Consider the following 27,927-nt stretch of genomic DNA (forward strand, 5'->3'; position numbering starts at 1 on the left):
AGGTCCATACAGACCAAAGGTCCAGGACCTCTCTAGGTCCTGAACGCTCCAGTACAGTACGAAGGTCTATATAAGGGAATGGGATTTCATTACAATGTAGAGCTTCGTGCTCAAGAACAATCATTAGTTTCATTACTATAGTTACGAGAATTGCAACCAGTTACCAACCTTATTGAATTCCTACTTGAAGTTTAGTCTAAACCACCTCGAGAGAACTCTAGACACTTCCACGTGACCCTAGAGGCAGCTCCCGTAACAAAATAATCCCTGCAATTTTGAGGGTATTCTTTTAAATATCTATTTATAGAAAATTTTCTTTTTTTTCTGAATCCTTCAAAATAAACATACTATAAATTTATAATAAAATTTTATAGTTTATTTTTAATAATTTTTATTAAAAAGTTATTAAAGATTTTATAAAAGTTTCAAATTTGTATGTGATTCTCATACAAATTTAAAAATCGATATTTTGAAGCTCTAGATCTCAATATAGAAAATTCCTAAAATTCTGAAATTTTCAAGCTAAACTAAAAATGATCTAAATTATATATAAATAAATTTTCAATAAATTTTATTCATAAATAAGAAAGTTAAAAATTCCATTTTTGGTGTAAAAAGTGGCCCAAAAGGGGGGTGGCCCGAAAGTAGGGTACCCGACTTACGATTTAGATTGCACTCGTAGATACCGCCACGAGCCAAGAAGTGGACGGAATGGAGATATAATGATGTTGTAGCTTCAATGATGGGTACATATGATAGGGATGTAAAAGCTGTCTTATTATTACTCAGAGAACTGCGCTATTATGGGTCTCGGTTATGTAAGCTACGCTACCCTGTAGTGTGCTGTTACATTCAATGACAGTCGGCATTGGGAAACTATTAGATCTCTCCTTAAGAGAATTGAAGAATCAACCTATTCCGCAAGGAAAGTTCTACATTCCGGTGAGCTTTCCCGGAAAATTATTGAGTAAAAATCCGATATCATGTCTAAAATAGCATCATGTCTAAAATTCCGTATCAACGGAATTCAACAAACAAAAAGTTGTTTCATCCTTCAACCTTATAATCTCAACTGTGATTATACCCACCAGCCAAGAAACAAATCCCACCTATGGAGAACATTCAAGATCTTTTGTTGCAAGTCTAGGGAATTTCGAATTCCGTGAATATCTGCCGAGACACCTTCATGCGATGAATTAGGATCTTTGTTGTCAAGAATCAGGCGAGATATCACCAGATAATGTTTCTTAGTTAGCTGTTAACGGAAACGCCGTAGATAATACTCGGATGTACATTGTGGCGGTTCTAGCTATTCGTACCCACATACTGCACTTCTGAAACTCCTTCCGCTCAGAAACCAATTTGTTGCATGTCGTAAAACCGCCACATTCCGCAGCATCTGTGTTAGATTCTGGAATAAATGGTTAGGAAGGTGCTAATGTATGAATAGTCCGTATGTGTTGGTGGAATTGTTTGATGGACGGAATCTCGGGGAATCAAGAGGAGGAGATCTAGACCTAAAAGACGGAAAGCGGCCCTGTGAGATCCGCCATCAGACACTTTTGTTGCACGTCGTAAAATACGATATTCCGAAACCGATAGCGATAGCGATATTTCCGCAGATTGATTCAGTGAGGAAGAGGAACGATACAGACGAAGGCGGTTAGTATCCGGGAAAAGTGTGTAGAGAGAAACTGTCTAACAATCGTTTCGGCGTCTGTTTATTAGCGATCTACTCTGGTGACATGATCTACTCATTAATCCTCGAGGTTTCATTCCACTGAACTCACACCTCAGCAAGAATATTACTGTATCTAGCTCTAGGCACAGGTACAACTAATTGGAAAATCTAGCGCTATTAAGATTCTACCGAATAAAGCCCGTAGGAAGAACAAACCTAAGCCTGTCACCACCCGGAAGGAAATGTCTTTTACTTTCATCTCTCCGTAGCATTTGTTCAGAGTTACGTATATCACGCCCCGTTCAGAAGAGAGTGATACGTATATTAGATGTTTTCAATGGAATTGGCGATTTGACAAACATCAAAATCGCCGGGCTGTTATAGCATCGTAGACAAGCTAATTGCTTAAGCGGAGCGGTAGCTAACACATTCATCGTATTTCGTATCTTCAATGTTCCGCACTCCGTCGAAAATCGAGGGTGAAGATTATGACTGTGGAGTTATAGCATTGATAATTAATTGTATGTCACTGCTTCATCCGAATCTACCAGGTAGCATCTAGTACAAACTGTTGTCACTTTCCGAAATCCAACTCATTCAGCTCGCAGAACTTGCAAACGGAAGATTCATTCCGTTGGTGGATACAGCTTATAATTCTAATTGAGATCATGGCGATTCAAAAGTGCTTGTCATCCTTTTGTTGCATATCTTTAAAGATCCGAATATCCGAATATCAGGAGGTTGAGACATCAAGATCTCTCACGATACTAATTGAGGTTGTTGTTGTTGTTGTTGAGCCAAGTAGCATTACACTAACTGACTCTGAAGCTCCGAAACCCCTTCATTTGGTCTCGCCAATCCAATCACCAGATTTATCACCAACACAACAAATCATCTCATCCACAATGTAAACACCGAAAACAATCTCTAATGTTGCACATCTGAATATCGCCGAATTCCAAATCTTCGGCGAAGAGTCCAGTCTCCAATTCGTTACCTCCGAACACAGCAAAATAAATTCGCTACATCCGAAACTTCGGCGCTCTTGATCATTCCAATTGCACGTAAAACAACATCGTGATATTACCCCGAATTACATATTCGATCATTATGATTGGAGGCCATAGATTCATGATTCTTTTGTTGCATGTCTACTATATCCGAATTGGACCGGTCGCCGACTTCTGATTGTTCGAGATGAATAACTGGCAATTTGTAACTGTTGGGTTGAGTTGTTGTGGTGTGGTGTGGTGCCAGCAGCTCACCTCCTCCGCGCAGTGCTGATTTACTAGCCTAAATTGGCTGGCACGCACTTACATTGTAGGAAATGAGCAACGACCGAACTTCCGTCCATATTTAACTGACTCAGTAATGTCGGCAATCACTTCTTCGCATATCATGCCATGGAATTAACAATCACCATCCAACTCCGCCAACACAACTGATGCCAAAGCCAAGTTCAGCATGTTAAACCAATCATCTAATGCTCTTGAACATTTGTTGCATGTCTATCTAAACTCCGAGATCCGTTCTTTCCATATTTTCGAACTTCATATAATGATTTTATTACAATAGTTATTTCCTTGGTGTTGCTAAAGCTAACCCAATCTAACCCTCCTTTGTCAAACATGGTGACATCCAAATCTCTCTAACCATAAGACCGACTCGGAGCTCGCTTGATTGATCCTCCGCCGCTCTTCAATTGACCTCCGAATATCCTAACAACGAAGCAACCTTATTTCCTTCTCATTTCTCTGAATCATTGGACGCCATGCCTTTCCAAAATCTTCAAAACCATCTGTTGCACATCTACACAAACTCCGAGCCGGCGGATAATAGCTTCCTTCCTCTTTGCATAAGTTTTTCACTCAAATATTACGTGATTCGGAGACAAGTCTCAAGAATTCGGCGATACAACATGACTTCGGAGACCGAACATTGGCGCTCCTTCCCCTCTTTTGGACATCCAACAGACCAACTATTGGTATTTCCGAAGTATATCATGAGACATCGGGCATTGTGTTGGAAATCTACTAATTCGGCATGGTGAGGAGGGGAGAAAAGGGTTTTGTTGCATGTCTTTGTAAATCCGAAGCAATAAGATTCGGAGTTGAGGTTGCTCCGACTACATGAGACTGGCTAGGACAATTCCGATGTTGGTTTGGAGAGTTGTTGAACAACTACGGAGTAAAGTCCGATCTCCATAATATGTATGCATGATTGGCGAGCTGAGATACCATAGCCGAGCGTGAAGATTCGGCGTCGATCAAAGAGGACATGGCCAATCGCAAAGCGGACATTACCTTTCACCCGCAGAGCCGCATGAGTTCATCTCATTATTCCCCACAACGCGTTCATTTCGTACTTCCAATAGACACAATACAACACTGCATCTATGTGTATCAAATGTTGCACATCTGAGAAGTCCCGCAGCTTCGCTGTCAGATCCGCCATATCCGCAAGGTTCCATTGGTCACCTAATGCAGATCTAAATCTCATCTGATCTCTCAGTTGTAAGACTCAGGTAGATCTTGAACTTGAATAGAATACCAAATGCGGGGCAACAGGGGTCGAGGACTTCCACGCTTCCTACTATTCCGGAATTAGCGCAATGCTCCTCGGCGTATACATAAAGAAAGCGAAACATCAATCATGTATACGAGGGGTTTTGGAGATAGAAACATCTGTTGCATATCTATAAAGTACCGAGATCCTGGATGTAGTAAACAGAGTCAGTGACTACGTCCATTAGTAGAGATGTGGAGTTTCAGCTGAGTGTTGTTCACCCTCCCGGATAACGGGTAAAAGTGCGGGTAGATCGCCAACGGAGCAAGCAAAAGAAGCAAAACACTTTTCCCATAGCATGAAATTCTAGGCTTCTTGATATACCTACTTGGTGTAACTAGCTTGCATCATAACCCAATATTAGCCAGCACCTGGGACCGCCAAGTTTCAATACGTATATTTGGACGATTTGTTGCACATCTGACAAACTCCGAGATCTCGGATATAGGATTTTGGCCATGTTTGTCTTTATCTACGGAGTTGAAGCAAACTTCCTGGATTGCCAGACCACTCTTCTCCGTTCGAGCGGAGATTCGCAGACATATCCTCAGCGGAGGAAGAGGTGGTAAAGTCCCCCCTAACCTAGTTACTTAGAAGATCAGTTGGACAAGATGAGGATCCCTCCTTATCGAATTTTGAAATGCTCTTTCCTAGCCCGTGTTCATCTACAAATGTCTAATCAATTCTTATTATAGTTACTGGGGATACCTCTGAATCAATAGACCTCCCGTGTGTTCCTGGTGGAGTTCAAATACATGTTCTCGATCTGTCTAGGCAGATGAAGCATATACGTCCATGAAGACAAGAGAAGTACACTCAATGGATACTCCATTACATAGCTAGCCAATTTCGGGATCCGCGATGCATAGACACGATTTTATGAGCATCCGGAGTTTCCGCCCCCACCGGGCCGAAGCGACCAAGACGGAGATTATTCATTAACAGGTGCTGGTAACCCCCCGAACGTATCAAGTAAGCAAACCATAATATCATACCATCTTCAAGATCCTGGTGCCGTCATCATTTCCACGAGTGGACGGAGTATATGGCCGTGTCCGCCGGAGTGTCATGGTTTATTTGTGGAGATTCTGTGAACCCCTTTAGAAAATTGGGGAATGTTTTCCCGGCCTGCCAATCGTGAAGAGAGATAGGTCAAAAAGAGATTTTGTTGCACATCTGCTTGTCCCCGAGATCCTAGGCCTCCAGTACATTTCCATGAATAAACAGGGCTTATTCACCGAGTCCGCTGGAGACGCATGGGAAACCCGCTAGTATCACGTATTTCCCACCGGAGGAATCTCCATACCTGCCAATCATAAAGAAAAATAACATGAGAAAAGTATTTTGTTGCACATCTCAAACCATTCCCGAGACCTAACCATAAATTTCCAATCATTCTCCATAATTGAACAGCATTCAAATCCCCGAGTCCGCTTGAATAACGTGGAATATCCCCGAATACCACAGATCCCCCGACGGAGGAATCTCCGTTTCTGCCAATCATGAAATCAAACATATGGGAAAGAGCTTTTGTTGCATATCTGGATGTCACCGAACTCCTGAAGCTTTGATGTTTTCCTTAGAGCGACGGAGTATATCGCCGACTCCGCTGGCGTTGCATGGGGAATCCACGAGCATGCCAAGTCTTCCGCAGGGAAACAATGCCCGGATCTACCAATAAAGTCAGATAGATGGAGAAGTGTAATTTGTTGCATATATGCTGATCCTTTAGATCTTGCAATCTCCATCGCGTGCGTAAATGGGATATACGGAGTCCCCAGCCGATGCCGAGTGCAGACGGTGGATGCTTCATAAAGAATATTCATGCGTAAGTGATGGAATTCGGCGGATAATATCTCCGGATGTGTTGATTAGAAAGGTAAATAGATGGAAAGGAGATTTTGTTGCATATCTGATAGTGACCGAGATCTCGAGGCTGCAAATCTCGCTGAGCTGTAAAAGGCCGCAGCTTATAATAAAGCTTAATGGTGACGATTAGAATGTAATGAAACGTACTATCTCGGCGGAGAAAAGGGGATATGTCAGAATCGAGGTATATTAGATTTCCGGCTCGCCAATCAAGAGAGAATGTGGAACGGAATGGGGAGAATAAAGTAAGGATGAAAGTTTATTCTAATGTCAAACATGTGATGCCGAACTTTCATCGCTTTGTAGTCGTGGAAAGAGTTTGTGGTTACATGTTGTTCTTGCAAACCCTTCGGCAGGAATAAGAAGTATTTTACCTCTTATCATCCATGTTTCATCGTTGACCACGATGTAGCATTTTTTAAGCACATATAGAAATATATGTAGGCGTTTTATTGCACTAGGGGTTTGTGATATATGGCAGATATGGAATTGGACTGATCAGACTAGTGGAATAAACTGTTGAACGAAGAAATATTGTGAATTCTTCTATTTCTACATCTATATGACTCCTTCTATTCAATCTCTCATCTATAACCAATATAATCTATTCGTTCTCATCGTTACGTCAGTTCCATCTTCTCTAGTTCCCCAACCACTCTCTTTTAACCACTTCCAATTCCTCTTGCAACCACTTTCCCTCCCCCTTCTCCTCATCCATAATCCCATCAAAACCATGTTCCATCCCCTCATTCCAAATACCTTTCACTCTATCCTCTCCAAACTTCTTCCCATAAATCTCCACCAACTCTTTCGTATCCTCCCACGGAACAGCCGTATCCTTCGTCCCATGAAACGTCAACAAGTAAGGTCTCTTCTGCCCCTCCTTCTCATCCACATTCTCAATAACATCCTCCAACCATAATCCCTCCTCTCCATCTCTCTTGAAAATTTCCGTCCACCTTCCTCTTTGCACCATCGTAACCGCGATTTCCAATCTCGCAGGTGGGTCCGCACTAATCACTATTTTCTCACCCCCTTTGCCTATATCTGCAATGTGGTCATTCAAAAACCCCTCGTCCATCTGCGGAACCCCAAAAGGACTTTTGATCTCGCTAGCCACGGAGTACCATTCCTTTCTCAAAAGTGTCATGGGATACGCTGCAATAACTGCTTTTGGACCAGTGAACCCCTCCTTACTTCCCCAGAATTGTTCAGGCAAAAGAGAGCTGCGGATAGCCAAGTAGCCTCCGGCACTTTCACCATGAATCGCCACTTTTTCAAAATCCACGGAAAGATTACTATTCACTCCTGAAAGATAAGACGAGAGTCCGTTAACATCAGACGCAAGCCACGTCCAAAAATCCTTCACATCCTCCACAATCTCCTTTCCGCTAGCTTCAGGCAATAATCGATAATCAGGCATGATAAATAACGCCCCATTTTTCACTACGAGATCAAGGGCCCAGTTAGGAAGCCATTCTGTGTAGAGTGCTGAGCCTGTAACCAAAAACCCTCCATGAAATCTCACCAGAACCGGATACTTTCCCGGGGTTGTGGAGGTAGCGATGGATTTTGGAATGAGGATGTGTGCTGAAATTTCAACGCCTTGCACGGTCTTATATGCAGTAGTGTGCAGGCTGAAGGGGACAAGTTTGGGATCTGACATCTTTGGAGTTGGGGGTATTAGATTCTGTTTTTTGAACTTTTTCGGAGTAACGTAATGGCTGGTGGATGATGATATTGACAAGATAGAGTTTATAAAATCGGGTATACTTCGGTAAATGATTTGTGGGCTACGATGCTGATTTTAAGTCAATGTAATAAAAAGTACTACGTTCAATGCTATGATTGATAACAATAAAAAACCCCGAAACCTGATGGTGATGCCATAGATATTTATATTCTTTCGATTTAAAATCAACTTGTTTACTCATCTTCGATTTTTCAAATTTTGTTGTTCATTCCTTCGTTTTCTATGGCTATTGCCGCGGAATTATCAAGCGATGGGATACTGAGAGGGAGACGAGGGAGAACGACATAACTTTAAATCCAAAAAATTATGTAAACCTAACAAATCGAATGCTACAGTGCCATTCTTTCAAATCTTCTCATTCATATAGCAATTTTCTAGCTACGGCTGGACATATTGTCGTTACCAACCCCAAATACACATTTTTAAGTATTTTCATAAATATCCATCCCCAATTCGTTCATATTATAGAAACCCTAAGGCAATCAACGGCAAGGCCAATAACTACTTTCCGTTCGGTTAACCACTTCTGTCTGATTGACATCCATTAAAGTCATTCTTTGGACTGACGTGATGGTTTCAAGTGCATCACACTCCGGATCGGTATTCTGTAAGGTTTCAAGACAAGTTGCAAGCAAATCATCTCCTTCCCATTCAAACTTTTCATTGACTAGTATGAACTCAGAAGGTGAGACCGCCGTGCGTCGAATAACGCTTCGACCACGGATAAGTATGATACGTTCGACGGCCGGATAACACAATGTAAGCTTATAAAAAGGATTGATGGAAAGAGGACCTTCGTATGCCAATCGCTTAACTCTAAGCCAATCAAAAGAGAGAGGGGCGTGCCTACAGCTCATTCTATGGCCATTACAACGAGCACATTGTGAATATATGCCATCACGTTCCCAGTCAAAGTAAATTCTTGGTTGGGCGCGTTGTCCTTCCGTAAGTGCCTTATCCATCAGCTCATTCAAGGTCTGCTGATCCCAGAATCCCATCTCAAGGTCTCTTGCAAATGATAAGTTGTACCATTTCAAAGCTTCTTGTCTCGATTTTTGACAAGTGTGAAGCAAAGCTGGAATTGGGGCATCCGAGTAAAGTACTGCACTCCATTTGGACTCTCGAATGTTTATGTAGCGTGCTTCAGGACGGGCGAGGTTCCAAATTTGCCGTCTTAGTTTTCCGGGAAGCTCTGAGAAGTAGGGTAGCACTCGAGGAGGCGAAGAATCTTCCTCCAAATCAGGAAGACCCCACCCTACTGACATCAGTAATTATTCAAACAATTTTCAGTTGAGAGGAAAAGCTTACATTGGTCATCATCTTCAGGATCTGTCTCGGATTCTTCAGTCCCTTTAGTGTGTTCATTGTACTCGGCTTCTTGAATTCTACCGGTCTTTTGAGCTTTTTGGGGCGATGACAGGGCTGTTGCATCAGATACTACTTCTTCCAAATCGAATAGGGCCGAGCCTGGTTGAAATGTCAGAATATGTCTCTGTAGGTGGTAATAAAAGATTTCCTACTAGTTTCTTCATGATCTGCTTGGCTTCCTTCGGGTTCGTTGGGTTTTTGGGGTGATGATAAATTTATCAAGCCAAATTCCTCTTGAAGATCTAATAGACTTGACGCTAAATCGAAGGTTAGCCGTCATTCATCGTGCAAATTCTTCATGGAATTAAACCCACAGGGCTGTTGGAAACTTGCTTGAAGCTTTTCGGTTCCATGACTTCTTTTGGCAGTGGATATAGTTGCTTCTCCATCTTCTAGCAAATCCAAAAGATTCCAGTCTAGCTCAAGGTCAATGATTACTTTGCAAGTTGAATGGTAATCAGGAATTCTTACAAGTTTCATGAGATCCTGTTGTTGTTTCTTTCCATTTTTCATGTTCTCGACTGTTCTTGGAAACTTCTTGGGTTGCTCGACAGACTTTCTCAACATCCTCAATCTCTTGCTTGATTCGAGGTGCGCTTAATACTGCTGCTTCCTGCGGCTGTAAGCAGGAATCCTGCCTTTTCCTCCTATCACCACCTTGTCAGAAATCGAGAAATCGATAAAGGATAAATACTGACTGGTCTGCCATGAGATTCAAGTAGCGTTCCAACATTTGATCCTTCCCCGAATCCCTTGAAGGAATCGATAAATCCGCCATTTTGATTGAATTTGTGTCAAAGAAACCGAGTTTGTATTTGAATAAGTTGCTGTACTGAATACTGAAGTTGAAGATATCCTCCGCAAGAAATTCAAAGATGAAGGCGTGGTTGTGAACTAACTCGATTAGGCAAAACTCCATTCAGCAACGACGACCTCTTGTGGAAGGAACACTTGAGCTCTTACCGGATATAGCCGTTCAAAGCTCAAATAGATTCATTTTATAAGCAATCTTCTCCATTCTATCTTCTCTTACTTCAAGCTTTTCTCACGAAAATTATACGGCACTCATTCCCTTCACGTCCAAATACAGTCTTATTACTCTTGCAACTTTGTATTCTTTGCCATCAACCTTCGCTTTCAATTCTTATTTCTCGAACCCAAAGAATCACTTGGTCCTGGTGGAGCATGAAGACTATTGCTAGGTCCCACGTTCTCACACTAGTCTGGCACTGTTTGATGCTGAGACTTCTCATGCTTTGAGGAATACGCCTTGAGCCTTGAGATACTGCAGCTTCTGAACTGGAAGTCGTGTTCAAAAAGCACTAGAAGTCGATATACTGGCAGTTCCAGTAATCTGTCTTGTTGGCATGAAATCGTCGCCTGGTATCTTCTTCTTGATCCTGCCATCTTTGACGATTAAATATTTTTAAAATCAGTACTCATTTATGCTATCTTTCATGTCTGGTCATGCAATTAGAGTCAATAACTAAAAATAATGCTCCTAAATAGCATGGTTGATCTGCCGCTGATTCGTAGGATCAGTAGAGATTTGATCTTTTACCTTGCGCGTTTCAGAAAGTAACTTAGACTTGACCATCTGCTCAAAATTATGATCGCTACATGCTCCTCTGTACGACACTTCAATATTGACAGCATAGTGTCGTGAAGCCTCCAAGACAGACACTTCTTCCTCGTTTATAGCCCGATATTTGATGCGTATTTCTTCGATTGTAAGAGGATCCAATGTATGTTCATTGATAAGTAAAGAGATCTCACAAGGAATGTATCTGCTTACATAGAAGAGGCTGGCACCGCAAATTTGTCCAGCTATATATGACATACCAATGACTCCTGCGGTACATTGCTCAACTCCACTCCCATTTGCCAAATATCACCAAAGAAACTTAGTTGCTTTAGCTTATTGTTACTTTGACATTAAGATGAGTTAACAAGGCGAGCAGAATAGCCCAGGTTGATGGAAGTGAAATTTGCAATGGCAAATACCTTGCAAACACCATTTCATGAAGTCGAATACGAACATTTTTTGTTCTGTTTGTAACCATCATTAAAACAACCGCCAATTTCTTGTATGGCCCTTGGGTTCTACAATAACTAGCCTCTGCAATACTCGGAGGATAGAATCTATGTATTAAAGATGAACTGATGGGTTCGAGATAGATTCTATTTACGTTTCTAGTCAGACTAGGCTAGAATCTAATTAGCACAAGAGTAAAACGATTGTGATCTTGAAAGCATGAGAGTAACTTTACGTCCATTTAATCGATTTTCCAACCCTTCTTTCTCCTTTTTCAGTCCAGCAGTGCTATAATTGATAATATCGTCTTTGTTGTTATGCTCGGTATCCATCCTCCCCGCTTCACTCTTTGAAGTCTTGTCTTACTATCTATTTTCGAAAGATTGCGAGTTTTGGGATTATCTATCGTCCATCCATGTATTCAGAGATGTATTGCGGGGTAATTACCTCGATTTATTGATGGTTCTTCGTTGGCATATTCCACTTTTCAAATCCAACTTTCGAGGCTGACCGATCTTCTTTTTATATATTAAACCTGAGTAGCTAGTTGTTAATGTCTTGTCTAATGTCTTGTTCTTGATGTTGGGCTTGATTGACCAGTTCTGGTGGTAACATAGAGCTTGTCGTCTGTTACAGCTGGCTGAGACAGAACTAGTTCATGCCAATTGGTACACATCCAAGCCTACCTAATCTTAGCTCTGTTCTTACTAGACTACTTCATCCCGTGATTGAGATATTTTTCCGGATACTGAATACCATTTCACGTGATCAGCTAACTATGCTTGAAGACCTCTATCAATGATGACTCTTAGCAATACTTCTGCCACTTTACATCTTTGGTAGCTAGCAATCCACAGCAGTCTTGATGTCTTGAAATTATATCATAAAACTGTCCTAAATTACCACACCAATCTACCCATCATTCGCTCAAACCCCTCCCAAAATAACGAGTACGTTCGTGAACAAGCCAATTAAACGTTCTCCGCACTCTCAATCATAGCCTCCAATTGCTCTTGAACGGCCTCCAATCGCTGTCTAACATACTCCCTCATTCTTTCTAATTCAATTTCCAATTCATCAATCTCCTCTCTCATTCTGTTTGCCTTGTCCTTGCAATATTGACGAATTTGGTCTGCAAATCCCTTGCGTTGCTTGTATTCGAAATCCAGATATCCACGCTTCTATTAAAGCACCTAGTTAGCACAGCTTCAGCACATATACCCTTTGTTCCCGCCACCATGGACTCCAAAGTCTCACACGTTCCCTCATATGCTGCACAGTATGCTTACCTTCTTCTCATGCGCCGCAGTCATCAATCTCTCCCATTCAGCCTCTCCCTCATTCCTCAATCTCTTCTCCTCTCTCTCCAGCTTCTCTATCCTGGCCTTCCAGATATTCAGCACCTCAAACTCAGAAAGAATTATCCTTCTCTCAACCAATCTGAGCTCCCGTGCGCGTGGACCGTCGCCGGCGATCTGAAATCTACCATGGCAATCTTCATTCGCCTCGGCATTATTATAATCGAGGACTGGATTGAAACTTCTTAGTATGCTTGATTTCCTTCAATTCGTTGGAATTCTCGAAAATGAGAAGGTACTTACAATAATAAACCCAGACGTTCCACTCGATACACTGCTGCATATCCCGGACTGCGGTCTTCCACTCCACCTGCTTGGCACGGCAGCGCTCTACTGTGGCATCGAATTCCCCCTCTGTGCAGACACCACGGTAGGAAAGTTTATCTTCAACGACAAATTGCTTGATGTCATTGAGTACAGATATGTACCCCAGATCGGCCATTGTATTGTTGTGTGTTGTTGTTATTGAACTTCTTTTGTGGGGAAGAAAGCTTTGTTGATGGAGGGAGAAAAAAGTAGGATTGGAATGAGAAAGGAATTGAATTTAAGAAGGTTGAAAAGTCTGTGAGTTATCCGGATTCAGGATTCAGGCTTCGAGGCAGGAACTTTTGGAGTTGTGAACGACACCATGATGGGATGGGTATGCATGGGAGAGGGGTTGGGGCTTACATGTGAGGATGTGTCTAGATGTTTGTTTATTTGGTTTGAATGTAGGTGTTAGTTTGTGAACGGGACTCAGTGACGTGTATTAATTATGGTTATCGATGTTAAGGAGTTCCGATATGGATGCTTTTGTTGACTATTTCAACTATTCCAGCTACTAAAACTTCATTTAGGATTAGTTGGATACAAACAATGACTATATCAAAGACTTCAACTATGCATGAGTTCTTTAAGTCTCCAAGAATGAATAACTAGTCCTTTAGGAAGTTCATCACATCAACTAAACAAGACCATTTGCACTGTCCAAACCGAAAATACTTGAAAATTAACTTTCTTTCCATCACTACGAACCACAGTAACCCTATCTTTTCATCAAGAGTATGGAATATAAAGGATCTTCCTAACACACTCAAAAGATAACTTTCTCCTTCTCATTAGTTGAAATATCGGTTAAGCAACATTCGCTAGTGCAACCGAACATGGAGATATAGAACCAAGTCAACTATTTCTCGGCAACTGTGTACATAGATCAATTGCGTGCAGTATGATGTATTGAAGAATAGAGAGATTATCATTCCCAAAAATTGAGCAACTTTCCCGGCTAGATTCTGCAATAGACATTGTGCATGAAGGTATGATGTAGAGTGCTGACGTGATGTTCATCTAGGTTTCCTGAGGTGAGCTACTTGTCAAAGACGGTAGGCTATAGTGTTGACAGGTTTCCCTACTCTTCTCATCGAAGTGACCGACCAGTGCTGGAGATCTAGCATCATACAGAAGGCCCAAATCAAGATGCTGTTAAGGTTCTAGATTCTACACGGCTTGTGTACTGGAACAATGATAGGACTGGACTGACACAAAGTGATGCTCTGACTGCCACTGATAATTTTGAAACAAAAAGCACGAAGTTGAGCACGCGAGAAAAGTTAAATGGTTGGATAGACCTATATAAAGCAGGGTATCAATAATCCTCATCTCCGTATCCCGAGGAATGATACTCGAATTCCGAAGGTAATGGAGCATCCCCTTCGAGATCATCATCTACATTTCTACTCGCAAGCGGCTTCTGCGTCTCTACTTCTGGTACAACACGTGGACTCGCGATCGGCTGCTTTTGTGCAGACATTGGTAGTCTGCCCAAGACCTTGGTCATCCAAGCTGCCCATTCCCACGGTCTATCTCTATCCCCTGGCAACGAATTGAAATATTCCCAACCCATCACACCCCCAAATGTAGGATACCTCAACTTCAGATTGAGAAGGACTTCTTGCAAAGTCTCAAAAGGTACCCATCCACTACCATTTCCTGGGTTGGTAACCATACCCACCACTATTTTATGTGCAGGCCATCCCCTCATCATCATCATATCATATCCAGCTGTCTTACTCATATCCCCCCACCCACAATAAAATTGGGTATTGTACCAGCCAATACTACTTCCTCTCATGACCTCCAGCGCTTCATAGTTGAATCCACTCAGATTGTGTTTTGGAAGCTCGGATACCAATGCCGCAGCCACGGGCGCCAGTGTAATGATGAATCCAGCTCCAAAATCTGCCTTAAGTCTATCAATTAATCGGATTATTCCTACAAGAGTCATTTCTTCTTCAACGTCGAGGTCTAAACCATCGAGACCCCGTTCGCGGATAAGATTTCGTAAAGGAATGTAATAGAGTTCGAATGTGGCATCGTCTTGATCGAGTCGAGTGAATGAACCCTTTGCTGCCCCGCCAAGCATTCCCATTACTTTTATTCCAGAGGCTTGGAGGATTCGAAGTTCCGCCCACATGGTAACGAATCGTTCATGGTGAGGTACATGATCGTTCTGCCTTTTTGTTAATACTTGCACACAACAATCAAAAGGAGATGTGGCAGATGTACCAGAGATATATTTCCTGGGGGATCATTGAGATGAATCGCGGCGACATTGACATGTGTCACCGCGATGTTTGGTTTGGTTATGATAGGTAATAATGAACATAATTTGCCATCGGGATGATGTTGCGTCTGATAATATATGACGATTCTAGGAGTTGTAGGAATTGGAAGGGGAGGCATTGGAGAAGAGTCGTTGTTGTTTGATTTGTTGGTGAGGTTGATGGTGGTCAGGGTCCTAGAATTAGTGTAGGGCTAGTCTGGTGGGGCATGAAGCTTATCCTGCCTCCCTGCTCGGATTTTGACGTCGCTCCATGAACACAACGTTACTATTGCCCAAGTGTTCACGATGGCATCGCCGTATGTACATCCTTACGTGGTCTTGAGTGAAAAGACAGATGCAAGGTCAACTTGTCGAGCTCAACTTAAAGACACGACGGCGAGAACGATTCCGTTGTGGTGAAAATATCCCTCCAGCTCAATTTCATCCCACGATGGTTCGTGATACTCATACAGATGAGGCTGCGAGTCTTTTAGGTGTGCATTTAATCATTATGATTCTATGATAATACCACGTCAGAGATTCGCCGGTTTAGAAATGGTCATAGCATTCCGGATGTTACTGGGCAGTGCGAATAAATGACAAGTGCTGCGGCTTCTTCGCACGACACGTTCATCAACAGAATTATCACAGAACTTGGAAGGGCATTACAACAGTAATGCTTCCCGCAACACACTAATCCTGCAAAGTAACATTATCTACATCTCAGAAACTGTCGATCATGGGCTATCCTATGTCTCTACATTACGTCCATTAGCGCTCAAACGGCCGCTTTTCGTATACCGAAGCATAGAAAGGCTCCGGGTTCCACGAATTACTTTCGAAGAAATTGAATGGCCATGCATCACGGCAAGCTACCTTTGTCATAGGAATCTCTCGCCACATGTGGTGCCAATGCTAAGCCAGGGAAATAGCCTTGCTCTGCGCCTCGTTTTGTCTGCCTGCTTCGTAAGTGAGCTTTTGTGACTTCCTACGGTCACTAGTTTTCTTTGGGCTTGTAATCTGACTTTTGTAATATTGTGTTCTCTATTTCATATATTACTCCAGCCTCAGAAACCACATTTGTTTTCTCCAAGACTTGTCGACTTCCCTTCGTCGATGATTGAGGATTCCACGTACTGAAATCTTCTCTTTTGACATATTTATGTTACGGTATCGAAATGTCGGACCCATTCTCCGCGGCCAGTGGTGCAGTTGGAATAATTTCCCTCGGCATTCAAGTCTCTCAAGGCTTGGTCAAGTACTGCTCTCAAGTCAAGAATTTCACGTCGGAGATAGCTACATTCAAAGTTAAAGCAGAAAGCATTCACGGAATTCTACAAAACCTCGAGAGTGTGGTGAGAAAGACCAAAAAGGAACAGAAAATGATACCTAGATCTGTTGTTCTTACGCTACACAGCTGTCAAGAAACATTGGAGAAGCTGAATGAAGGGATTGGCAGACATGGAAAGGATAGACTTTCGAACAGACTTACATATTGTTTTATGCGGAATGACTTAGCAGCCGCTTGCCATATGTTGGATAGCTTACAGCATAATTTGAGCAATGCTCTTCAAGTTTGGATATTGTATGTACACATGTCAAGACGCTCTAGATGGTATGACACTGAAAGTAAAACAGGGAAGACAGTACTCGCCATCAAGCAGATATAACCCAAATGATTACGGACCAAACTGTCACTCACTTTCATACCTCACGAAAACTCGAAGGCTGCTTTGAAGATTTATCTAAGAAAATAGATATTATAGTAAAGTTGCATACATCAAGACCCATGACTACATTACTAAGTTGACATAGATATCAAATAAACAGCAGCCTCTTCTAGAAAGCCCTTCTTTACTGGCACAAAGATGTTTAGAGCTCAACGCCGCCAAGGCTGAATCCAGCTTGTTACTACTGAAATACAAACATACCTTTCGACTTCGTTCCCCTCGTCCAGGTCCTTGCCAATGTCCAGCATCTCCGAGCTGTTATACTTGTCCTACGTGTAAGGGTTGGCAAACAATCCGAAAGAAGTACAATGTTTGCAAAAAATTGCTAGGATACTCGATAGCATTCACTATGTTTCTCACAGGTGGTGCCGGTGGCTTTTCAATTGGCCCATTGCTGGGCTTTAGTGCCACGGCACCTACTTCATCACCTGCTTTCCGTTTATTATATGCCACTAAATACATGCATCCCAATCGGCACCCCTTTCAGAGGTCTTTGGATGGTAAGAGATGGGTGTACCCGGAAAATGATACCCTACGGATGCACCCCGAGTTTGATAGCTCAGGTGGATCACATTGGGACTCGAGTAGCCACGCCGTCAAATATGATGAATCTGATAAAGCTCTGGAACAGATCGAAGAGCTTGTCAATTAAATTTTGAATGAGTTGCATATATTGTTTCGAAACGGGAAAGCGTCGCCCAATGATTTAAACGAATCTGGCAAGTCGCTATCAGAGGTACGTATTAAAAGGACATTTTACAAAAAAAATTGTCTAACTCATCTAAATGATTATACTTTGTTTGTCGTTGGCTTATTTTTGCCTTTGACAACGAGCTAATCAAATTGTCAAAAACACGCAGCTACTCTAAGAAACAGAGAATAGCTAAGTGCCAGCATGCGATCAGAATACTTCGCACATTTGTTAAACATGCCAATTCCATCGGCTTGAATACATCGTAGGTCTATTCTTCAATTCCATTGGGCGTGATTACGGTGAATCGTGCTTCATTATGAAAATGCACATAATTTCTGGTGATAACGTTTGCAGGAACATCTTGGACTTTCTTATGAAAACTCGTGTTTCGTTGCCTAAAGATGTCGATGAAGGAGGGTTTACGAGACTCCAGGAGAGAATTGGCGACCTCGGCGCCATAATAAAGCATACACCACAATACACTTGGAAGACGGAAATTGTTGAGATTTTTATACGCGAGACACAGCGTATCGATGGTACATTTTGTTCACCCTTTATTTCAGACTTAGCTAATTGCGAGCTCAGTGATTGACATGCCGATAATACTCGAATCGATTTTCCTACGATCTGAGAAAGGCTTGGAACATATACTCTCTCAAGATCCCTCGGTGGTCAATGAAGTTCTTTAAGAGGGTGGAGAAACTCCATTACATCTCGCACATCAATGGCCGCAAGGATTAAGGATTCTTATTCGCGCAGGGGGTAACGTGAATCAATGCAATAATTGCGGTGAACTGCCACTTACATTAGCAGCGGATAGATATTGCTATTTATCAATAAAGATTCTCCTTCAAAATGGGAGCATGCTCCGCACTTGCTCCCTGCAATCTTCGAGGAACTTGGGCGATGGTGGAAGTGATTTTTTGAGATGCATCGGAAATTGGAGGGACTCATGGAGATCGACAATATTTGAACATCTAATTCAAAGAAGACACGCGTTACTCGAGCTGGCCCGATCTTTGATGATCGCTTCTCCCACAAGCATTTCTGGATGGCTCAAAACAGACAGCGTTCTGGATGCTCAGGCTGCTGATGTGGTAAAGGAACTCAAGAGCCATGGGGTATATATAGACCCAATACTCCTTCCTACATCTCACCCAAAGACCACAATAGTTTATCACATGAGAAATCTCACTCCAGGGTTAGCAGAAGCTCTTTATCAAGCTGGCTTCCTTGATATAAATGCGCGTGATCATAAAGGCTGGTTGCCTATTCTGGCACAAACAAATTTTAAGAAGTATGAAGATTTTCGCAAAACGTTCCATTAGACCTTCTAGAAGTCGATGTCATCGACTCATGTATCTGTGCTTGCTCAACGAGTGGCTGTCTACCGATCACATGCTTCTTGGGTAATCTGCAGGTTGAGTTCAGCACTGGGAACCCTGAAGACCTTTGCGGAAGTTGGGAGGTATTAGGCGACGACCCATGGGTAACGTGGCGCTTCGAGCTAATGGTGAGAATATTCGCAAAAATGCTAGAGTCGAAGTTAAGCACATGTCCTTGGCTAGTCCGTAACATTATTCGACAATGTACTTTCTACAAGCTGGGACTTACGCACACGTGTAAGTGTAGTCAAAGAATTTGTCCACCTGCAAGCTCGTTTACGAAAGATGAAGTATGCAATATCATGGAAGAGGAGCGAGACATGATAGAGCAGCTTGAGAGCGTGACAGCTGAGTTGGAGAAGAATTTTGCAAATTCGGGGAAGCCACTACATGCGTTTTTAAAAGACGATTGGAAGCCAATGATGGAGGAGATCATGTCCGAGAGTACATCAGATGAAAACTATATAAAGGGGGTTCGAGAACTTGGTGTGATCATGCGATGATTGCTCAAAAATTTTCAAGTTGAAACTGAGTAGGGAAACCATCTCAGTAATACATTACATGCATCTAACATGACATCTTAAGCTTCTTTGACACTATCCATCGTTTCGGTGGGGCGTGTACACGGAGAGTTCTGATATGGAGCAAAGGAGCACCAAGTTTCTTTTTTTGATTTGTCGATGAATTCATACTTGCGTGGGTTGAGATCACCAATGTTTCCTTCAAAATCAGGATGATCTTGTGTTTTTAATTTCTTATTTTCGTGTCATGTCAGTTATCCTTAAGCTATCGTTATTCTCTGCAGAACTTGTCATCCATCGACTATTTGCACATATGTTTGAAGTTTATATAGTATTCATGGGATTGACCGATTACGACTCTGAATATGAAAAGTTCAAATCTCTGGAAATTCTGTGTTTAGCAATATGATTTCTGTGATGTCTTCCCAGTACCAAATTTCTTGTGAATTTGAGTTTATTCTCTAAAGTGGTGGGTACAAGGTGTCTAAGGCGTCCTTTGATATGGAAGCAACTTTATTTTCCAGCATTCCCAATCTTTCATTTGTCCCAATTGTACAGCAAAAAAAATTGGTGATATCACGAGGAGCAGAAATGCTGTTCTAGGCTCGAACTATCTCAATTAAGCGAGGGTCGGGTGTTTTGACAAGATACCAGATCATAATTTGAATCTCTATGGCAGACTTTTTGGAATAATGAAATCCTTCTAGAGCAATTGGTTCCGAAATGATATCAAGTTGTTCTGGGGATCTGGTACCATCATTTCGTTTATGGGGTGTATATGTGCTATGTGCTATTTCTTTGCGAACTGATTTGTTGATTTTTGTGCTGTACTAGCTTGGTGGGCCTTGTTAGTGGCTGAAGACCATATTTTATACATCCTGGGAACTGAGTGACTACTTAGGGGTAATAAGTGTCTAGTATAGTATCAGTAATATGTATCAAGGAAACTTGATACATCTTCAAACTTGTAGAATAGATCTTTGTATTATTGATGAGGTTAAAAGGTAATAACTGACTTCATTGTTTGAATGGGATTTGCTTAAATAAAAGAATGTCTTCCTTGACACTCAAGATATCGAGTGTGGGAGTCACTGGGTCTAAAACTGACTCCAGTTTATAGCATCTGTTCATCAATGTACCTGAAGAATGGTTGCTAGTCTCCCAGCTCTGAAAAGAACTTCAAATAATGGAGTCAATTATTGTGTTGCTCGACCTTGAATAAAGTATAGTATATTGATAATTCTTCAATCAAGATCAACTAGATTCGGCAGTATAAGATCTCTAATCAATGCGGCAAATCTGAAATAGAGGAAAAAGCAAACAAATCAACATTGATCGCACATAAAAACTGAGTAGCTCTCACTAGGAAGGCTTTCGCCTTAGAAATATGTTGAGATCCCTTTCCCTATCGAAAGAAAAAGAATGCTCTCTAGAGATAGAGCAATCTATATGATTCTCCTCACAATTCTGTCGAACTTGACTTTCAACTGGCTCGAAGCCTTTGTTTACTCTATGAAGAGAAGAGCAATCAATCGTATGATCTTGATTTTTAGTTTTCGAATTCACTTATTTAAGTGATCCCAGTCAATACGGCAATGAGTTATTGGGAAACTCTTATCGTACAGCAGGAGATTTATCGGATCTCAAATCTTAGCCGTAGAAATATCTAATCCGCTAGTGGTACAGCATTTTTTTACTACAATTATTGAAAGTTTCCAGCTTTAAAGGCTATTTATTAACTTCTCTACTCATCAAATATCTTCCTTCATCTCGAACATACTCTTATACTCTATTGAGAAAGTATTCAAGCACTTCTTCCAAATCCAGAGAATTCTTACCACAATCTTCAACACAGCTCATCAATCATGGAACATTATCCATTTTACCAATCAATTGGTCGTCATCTGCAACATATGATTGTTGTCGAGTCCCGATCATATCGCGGAAAAATCAGTAATGAGGAGTTTTTGGCGGTTGCTGCTTATTGGAGCGAAATGATTCAAAACAATGACTATCATCGAGCTCTTGCTCGTCCCGACTTTGATCTTTACAACATTGACTTCAAGATCTGGGAACACTTTTGTAAGTTTTAATCCATCGCCTCTATCTAAGGAATCAGGATCTAACAAGCTATCACAGTCGCCATGAACACCACAGAGAATTGGGTATCTTTCCCATGTGTCGATCCTCGTGGACCACTCGACATGCCCGACATAAATCCGTTCCCAGTCACTCACTATACTCCTCGACCAGTCGACCGTGTACCTATTGCGCCAGCCCAACACAAGACAGCTCCTAATGTCGGTGCTTCTACTCAAACTCCAGTCTCATCGGCTAGAGAAAAGGTTCCTACATATCACCACGGCCTATCCGCTAATGAGATGGAGTTATTAGCACGAAGAGAGGTCAATGAACGTTTGAGACGGGGAGTCAAAGGCCGCTCTGCCAAACAACCGCGATTTCAGTAAGGAACGTCTAGATGCTGGTCTGAATCACGTTCGATGTGATACTGACACTGACTGTCGCTTTTACTCTCTGTCTTTTTTTCGGATGGGTTGTACAAGTTGTTATTAGTGTCGATACAGTACTAGATATACAAAGGAGCTATAACCGCAAGGATTTCAGATATTGAGGCTTTGGGGGACTATGGGAATATGGGATTTGTTATGGTGGATTTGTTATGATGGATTCCAGAGGAGTAATGTCAACTCGGCAGGCATTTCTCCACATGATCCATTCTCTATAGGCTACAGCAATTGACGAAGTTAGCACATTCATTAAATGTGATTTTGTGTTCTTTTCCTACATTTAGAATGTATACATGTGCAAAATGCCACGCTAATGCATCATCAACTACAACTAGATTCTTTGCGTGCAGTAGAGCGCAATCCCATGAGAGAGTGTCAAATAGAGTAGATTTCAACATTTCAAGTTACTTTGGACTTTTACTACAAGCTTTGATTCGCAGTTTAAAGACAATCAAATTACCTTGCCATATGCCGTCTGCAAGTTAATATTTCCATGGAGTCATTCAGGTATCTAGCACGTCATCTTCGTGTCAAGCTCGAATCATAAATCCAATGGTCCTGGTTCTGAGATCTTCAATGATTAATGAGTTGAAAAGGTTAGAGCACGACAATAAAGAACAGCTTTTTGTGTCCTTTTCCATTATCATTGAGGTCCTTTGGGTAGGTAGCTTGGAGTTAGTCATTAAGGAACAAGTTTAAAGTTAAAGTATTCTGATGAGGTAAATCGAAATCAAGCTGTCGGAGTTCAGAGTGTGAGGAACATGATAATACGGCAAGGCAAATAAAAAACACAAATAAAGACAACCTTCAGTTCAGCATTATTGATCTGAGAAACTATGGAAATGAAGTGGAAGTTTGACTTATCAACATCATTTATGAGTCGTCTACTCTTCTCACTGTAACAATCTTGAAGATATCAGCATGGTCGATACTTATTCTACATTTATCACAACTTCAGTACTCCGAGCGAATCTTGTTTTGGAAACTAGACGGATCGTTATCCTGTAATGTCTTTTTCATCATGTTAACTCGATCTCTTTCAATTCCAATCTTGGTAACACTATCTCAGCTTCTCAGTGCCCAATTTCTGGGGGGACGCGTCGATGATGAATCATTGCGCTTATCGATCGCTCGAAGACCAGAATGTGATAGGATGAGGCGCGGCAGAGTGTCAGCCAAGCTTTGGAAGTCGAAAAGACCGAGGATGAAGATTCGAACATTGGTCAGGGGAAGAGGCGGGGAGTCCGTCGAATGATCACATATAGGATGCATGTAGATGAAAGAATCTTCTACTACGAATATATGACCAGCGAGTACTCGAGGGTTTATGCATATCTCAGGCTCCAATTGGTAGACTCAATGGTGCTGGATTCTTTGCATTGTGCTTAATTGTAGTATAAGAATGCACTTTTTAGTCCCGTTCCATAAATTTACGGCTCTAATTTCTGAGCCAGGGTTGTACTAGCAGCCCATGTTTGTAGATATAGTGCGGGCTGATTGGAGACATGGAAGTCCAGATTAGACTCGTCCATTTGGCATTCAGTCGAATGGTGATAGGCCTTCAGAAAAACGAATTCACTTTGTGTTTATGGAATATACGGCAATTGTACGGCTACTAGCTCGACGTAGCTGAGATTTCCTCTTACGAAGCCGAATAAATGAAACTTAAGATTTATAATCAAGAGGGATACTTCACTCAAGTGCAATTTTCAACCCAAACAACGCGGAGAAGAGAGTAGCGAATGCGAACGACACGTTATATTCCATCATACATACGATATCGATATTCATGACACATAGGTACCGCTATACCAAGTACCTTCAATATCTCTGGGACTTTTTGAAAGTATGGCTCCGATCTCGGAAAAGTCTTTATAACCATCACTTCTTCCAGGTTCAAACCCATTCTGATATCCATGGAACATCTCATCTTCATAATCAATGCCAGCTTAATCGTGGCTACTCCATATACATCGATCCTTATTGTTCAACATCAGAATCATCAAACCCTTCTATAATAGAAGAAAGTCCCCTCTATATAAGAGAAGCCACGGTAGATAGATACTCGACATGGACGATGAAATTACGCCGGTCGGTGAGACACACAGAACGCCAGAATTATATGAATCGGTAATTCCAGATCTTGCACGCCTACTTCTCAGTCAGCACTTGCCATCTGTGGATGGCAAGGGTGTTACAGTTGATGAATTCGCCGCTGTAGTAGAGAAAGCAACAGCAAATATCCACAGCAAGAGAGTTTTTCTTCAACTCCAACTACTGCGACCAGATTACGTGCAATTTCTTGTTGATCAGCAAGTTTGGGAAACCTTCTGTAAGCTTTTAATTAGTTATTTGCATCCCAACAGAGATGAGACTAACTATTAATAACAGGCGGAACTCCAACCCAAAAACACAATCCACACTACAGACCGTTTCCAAGAAAAGATCCTCGAATCGATAACCCTCTTCCTCAATACTTTGACCCCAGCGTTCTTACACCCGATGATTATGGTCTCATATATCGAAACAATTTGCACCCAAATTGTCCCAACTGTACCTGTGGCACCATTTCCCGAGGCAACCCCGAGAACCAAAGCATATATGAAGATGGGGGTGTTTGGTTGACTACACCTAAAGAGGAGTACAATGCTTATCAAGATGATGTTACTAAGTTTTGTGAGAGACTTGAAGAAAAGTCGAAGAGACTAGGTTACAAAGACCTAGATGTTCGGTGGGAGAGGGAGTGTGAGATTGAACAGGCTAAGGAAGCTGAAAGAATCAGAAATGATAAAGAGCAAAAGAGAAAGGCGGATATAGAGGCAATTAAGATCAACGAAGTGGCAATCATAGAAAATGCAGAAGAATCACAAGAGCCAAAGAGAAAGATAGATCTAGAGGCACATAAGATCGACGAGGTAGACATATTGGACAATGCAGAGGAGCCAAAGGAGTCAAAGACGAAGACAAACTCCATGACAAAGAAGGCGAAGGTGAAGAGTGCGAAGAAGCTTTGTTCTGGCTGTTTTTGCATGTAGCAACATGGTGAAGATGTTTATCATATGATGGGGTTTAGATATTGCGAGTCTGGCATTATCAGGCGGCGGGGGTACAGGGGAGAACGGCGGCGATTCTTTTTGGAAACGCAGTTTCTCTATCTTTCTCTTTATTCTATCTGCTAGATTTGCCGATATCAATTCTTTGATATCTAATTCTAGTAGTACTTAATGAAGATGTTGCGAAGAACTTTCTTTTATCTCAGTTATTCACAAAAGCCTCGGAACTATAGACTTTGAGTGTATGGCACAAGTTCGAGTGGCAATTTGAGGATGAGATTTCTCGGAAGAAAATGATGACTCCTCAAACAGAAGCCAGTATTTGTTTCTCTACAGCTAAAAACTAGCATACGTACGTTTGGGATCTTGCCTCCTGTAATTCAACTTAATTCATATGTAATACAACTTTCCTCTATGCCTCGAAAGTGCTTTGAATTTATTCTCAACCTAACAACCTCCTATTCAAGACTACATCTTAAAGTCAACTAATTGAATAGTGTAAACTTTACTTGCAGAAAAGAAGGGACAGAGGTGAAAGAGAGCTAGATGTGATTAGTCGTTGAGAATACACAATCTCAACTGCTTTGAAGAAAAGAGTAATTGGAGCTTGAAAGAAGATCCGCCATAACTTCCGTCTACACTGTGTCTCTGAACCCTCTGTTGAAACGTCTAAGAGAATTCATCTCCTAGCAGCGGAGAAACCAGGCTTCCAGAGTTCGGCAAATAGTGAGGCTGTACATATGAAGTAGGTGAATCATGACGTCAGTGATTTTATGGCAATAAACTTTCTTGTGTCAACTACAGCATCTACTCGAGAAAAGGGGTGACATTCATAACCCAGGCATGAGAAACGTTTTGGCTAACAACACAAGCATCACGTTGCAAATCCGAAATCTCGAACACCCTCTTCAAAATTCCTTCTCAGTGAGATGTTGAGATATGTTAATTTACAGTGATATCTTATGGTGAGAATTATTGTGGTGATCTAATTCCTTCCATTTCGCGCAAAGTTGTGTATCACCATACACCCACAAATATCGAAGATGCCACCTCTTCCTCTTACACCATCGTTAAGCGAGTAAGACCACAGCACGGACAATTGAATAACCGATATCCCTACATCGTGCACAACCCTGTATCTTATACGCTTTAATTTATTGAATTAAAAATTGATTATAAATCCAAAACTCTTTATAATAATATCAAAGTTTATAAAAAACAAATTGAAGATTAATGAAATATAATAATCAGTTTTTAATCAATTTGAAATATTAAATGGAATATTAATTGATTTAAAGGATAATATTTTAAGATATTAATAATTTAATAAAAATTTATATTAGAATGAATCTATATAACTAAAAATAAGTTTTTCAAATTAATTTATATTATTATTATTGAAAAAAAGTTTGGAATTTTGAAACATATAAAAAATTAAATTTTAAATACAATTTCAAAAATATATATAATATTCAAAAAAATAAAAAGAATTTAAAAATTCTTTTTAAAATATTTTAAAATATTTCTTTATAGATTTTAAGAATCTGAAATTATTATTTGGATTTTAATTAGAAAATTAAACTTTTTTATATTAGAAAATATATAATATAATAATAATAAAATTATATAAAAATAATAAATAATTAAAAATTATAATTTATTATATTATAAATTAATATATAAAACGAAAAAAAAATATATTCTAATTTCTTAATAAATAAGTCTATTAGTTTTTTTAAAAAAAAATATTATAAATTCATTTTTAAAAGAATTTATTTTTGAAAAAAAAAGTCCTTAAATTTTATAATATTCTTAATAATTTTACAAATTAAATATAATTACAATTCAATATTATAATATATTCTGTTTTTTGTTAATACTCAAATTAGTTCTATTTTTAATAAATTTAAGAAAAAATCTTTTTTAGAAATATCTTATTATTAATTATATAATTGTTACAACGGATTAGTAACAGACTGTAGAATCACTGACTTATAGGCTATAATGATATTATAGGCCTTAGTGATTCAGCTGTAATATACCGGGGAACATTAGGCACTTAAGGAAAGCCTTAGGCATGTATATAATATTAATTATAGGATACCCTAGAAACCTAGAACATAGTTCTCAGGATAGTAGATCCTAGAAAAGACAAAACATAATAAACAAGAAGGCTTCATTAGGATTAGTAATGTCCCAGAGGATTAGCCCCAGGACAAAAGAATAAGCTAGAACATCAAGAGTTATGGGATTAGTGTCCTGTAATAAACAGCTTAGGAACGACAGCGCTCCAGGAGCAACCGGCTGTCCCAGCTATCCAAATAAGACGAAGATTTATATAAGGGAATGGGTTTCATTACAATATAAAGCTTCATGCTCAAGAACAATTATTAGTTTAATTACTATAATTATAAGAATTACAATTAATTACAATCTTATTAAATTTTTACTTGAAGTTTAATCTAAATCACCTCGAGAGATCTTTAGACACTTCCACATGATCCTAGAGGTAGCTCCCGTAACAATAATCCTAATATTTAATTTTTATAATTTTTTTAATAATTAATTATATATATATATTTAATAAAATATAGCTTTTTTGGTTTTATAATTAAAATTAATCTATTAATAATATTATATAATTAAAAAGCTTAAAAATCATTATAAAATACTTGATTTATAATTAATTTTTATTTTAAAAAAGATTATTTATAAAAGTTAAATAATATATTAATATAATATCAAATTTACAATATAAAAACTTAATTTTTTCAATTCTTTATATTAAAATATATTCAAATTTATA

General features: G+C 40.3%; 7 protein-coding genes across 7 annotated transcripts; 3 read left to right on the plus strand and 4 right to left on the minus strand.

The window, feature by feature from the left end:
* Window positions 1–6,755: 6,755 nt before the first annotated feature.
* Window positions 6,756–7,781, minus strand: EAF01_008078 (uncharacterized protein; the record flags this gene model as incomplete). The annotated part of the gene is made up of 1 exon (XM_038916334.1): window positions 6,756–7,781. The coding sequence occupies one exon, from the start codon at window positions 7,779–7,781 to the stop codon at window positions 6,756–6,758; it is 1,026 nt and encodes a 341-aa protein (XP_038767696.1).
* A 569-nt stretch (window positions 7,782–8,350) lies between these two features.
* On the minus strand, window positions 8,351–10,014 carry EAF01_008079 (uncharacterized protein; the record flags this gene model as incomplete). Its single annotated transcript, XM_038916335.1, has 6 exons — window positions 8,351–9,123; window positions 9,177–9,335; window positions 9,389–9,493; window positions 9,551–9,652; window positions 9,708–9,883; window positions 9,935–10,014. The coding sequence occupies 6 exons, from the start codon at window positions 10,012–10,014 to the stop codon at window positions 8,351–8,353; spliced, it is 1,395 nt and encodes a 464-aa protein (XP_038767697.1).
* A 2,228-nt stretch (window positions 10,015–12,242) lies between these two features.
* EAF01_008080 (uncharacterized protein) lies at window positions 12,243–13,071 on the minus strand (the record flags this gene model as incomplete). Its single annotated transcript, XM_038916336.1, has 3 exons — window positions 12,243–12,452; window positions 12,561–12,799; window positions 12,873–13,071. 3 exons carry the CDS (start codon window positions 13,069–13,071, stop codon window positions 12,243–12,245), a joined length of 648 nt encoding a protein of 215 aa, XP_038767698.1.
* Window positions 13,072–14,208: 1,137 nt separating this feature from the next.
* Window positions 14,209–15,350, minus strand: EAF01_008081 (uncharacterized protein; the record flags this gene model as incomplete). The annotated part of the gene is made up of 2 exons (XM_038916337.1): window positions 14,209–15,117; window positions 15,174–15,350. 2 exons carry the CDS (start codon window positions 15,348–15,350, stop codon window positions 14,254–14,256), a joined length of 1,041 nt encoding a protein of 346 aa, XP_038767699.1. The 3' UTR covers window positions 14,209–14,253.
* A 1,038-nt stretch (window positions 15,351–16,388) lies between these two features.
* Window positions 16,389–17,592, plus strand: EAF01_008082 (uncharacterized protein; the record flags this gene model as incomplete). Its single annotated transcript, XM_038916338.1, has 3 exons — window positions 16,389–16,795; window positions 16,849–16,975; window positions 17,026–17,592. 3 exons carry the CDS (start codon window positions 16,389–16,391, stop codon window positions 17,590–17,592), a joined length of 1,101 nt encoding a protein of 366 aa, XP_038767700.1.
* Window positions 17,593–21,405: 3,813 nt separating this feature from the next.
* On the plus strand, window positions 21,406–22,008 carry EAF01_008083 (uncharacterized protein; the record flags this gene model as incomplete). Its single annotated transcript, XM_038916339.1, has 2 exons — window positions 21,406–21,622; window positions 21,680–22,008. 2 exons carry the CDS (start codon window positions 21,406–21,408, stop codon window positions 22,006–22,008), a joined length of 546 nt encoding a protein of 181 aa, XP_038767701.1.
* A 2,130-nt stretch (window positions 22,009–24,138) lies between these two features.
* EAF01_008084 (uncharacterized protein) lies at window positions 24,139–25,103 on the plus strand (the record flags this gene model as incomplete). The annotated part of the gene is made up of 2 exons (XM_038916340.1): window positions 24,139–24,400; window positions 24,460–25,103. 2 exons carry the CDS (start codon window positions 24,139–24,141, stop codon window positions 25,101–25,103), a joined length of 906 nt encoding a protein of 301 aa, XP_038767702.1.
* Window positions 25,104–27,927: the final 2,824 nt, after the last annotated feature.

Source organism: Botrytis porri (genome assembly GCF_014898465.1).
Source record: "Botrytis porri strain MUCL 3234 chromosome Unknown BPOR_011, whole genome shotgun sequence".
NCBI lineage: Eukaryota > Fungi > Ascomycota > Leotiomycetes > Helotiales > Sclerotiniaceae > Botrytis > Botrytis porri.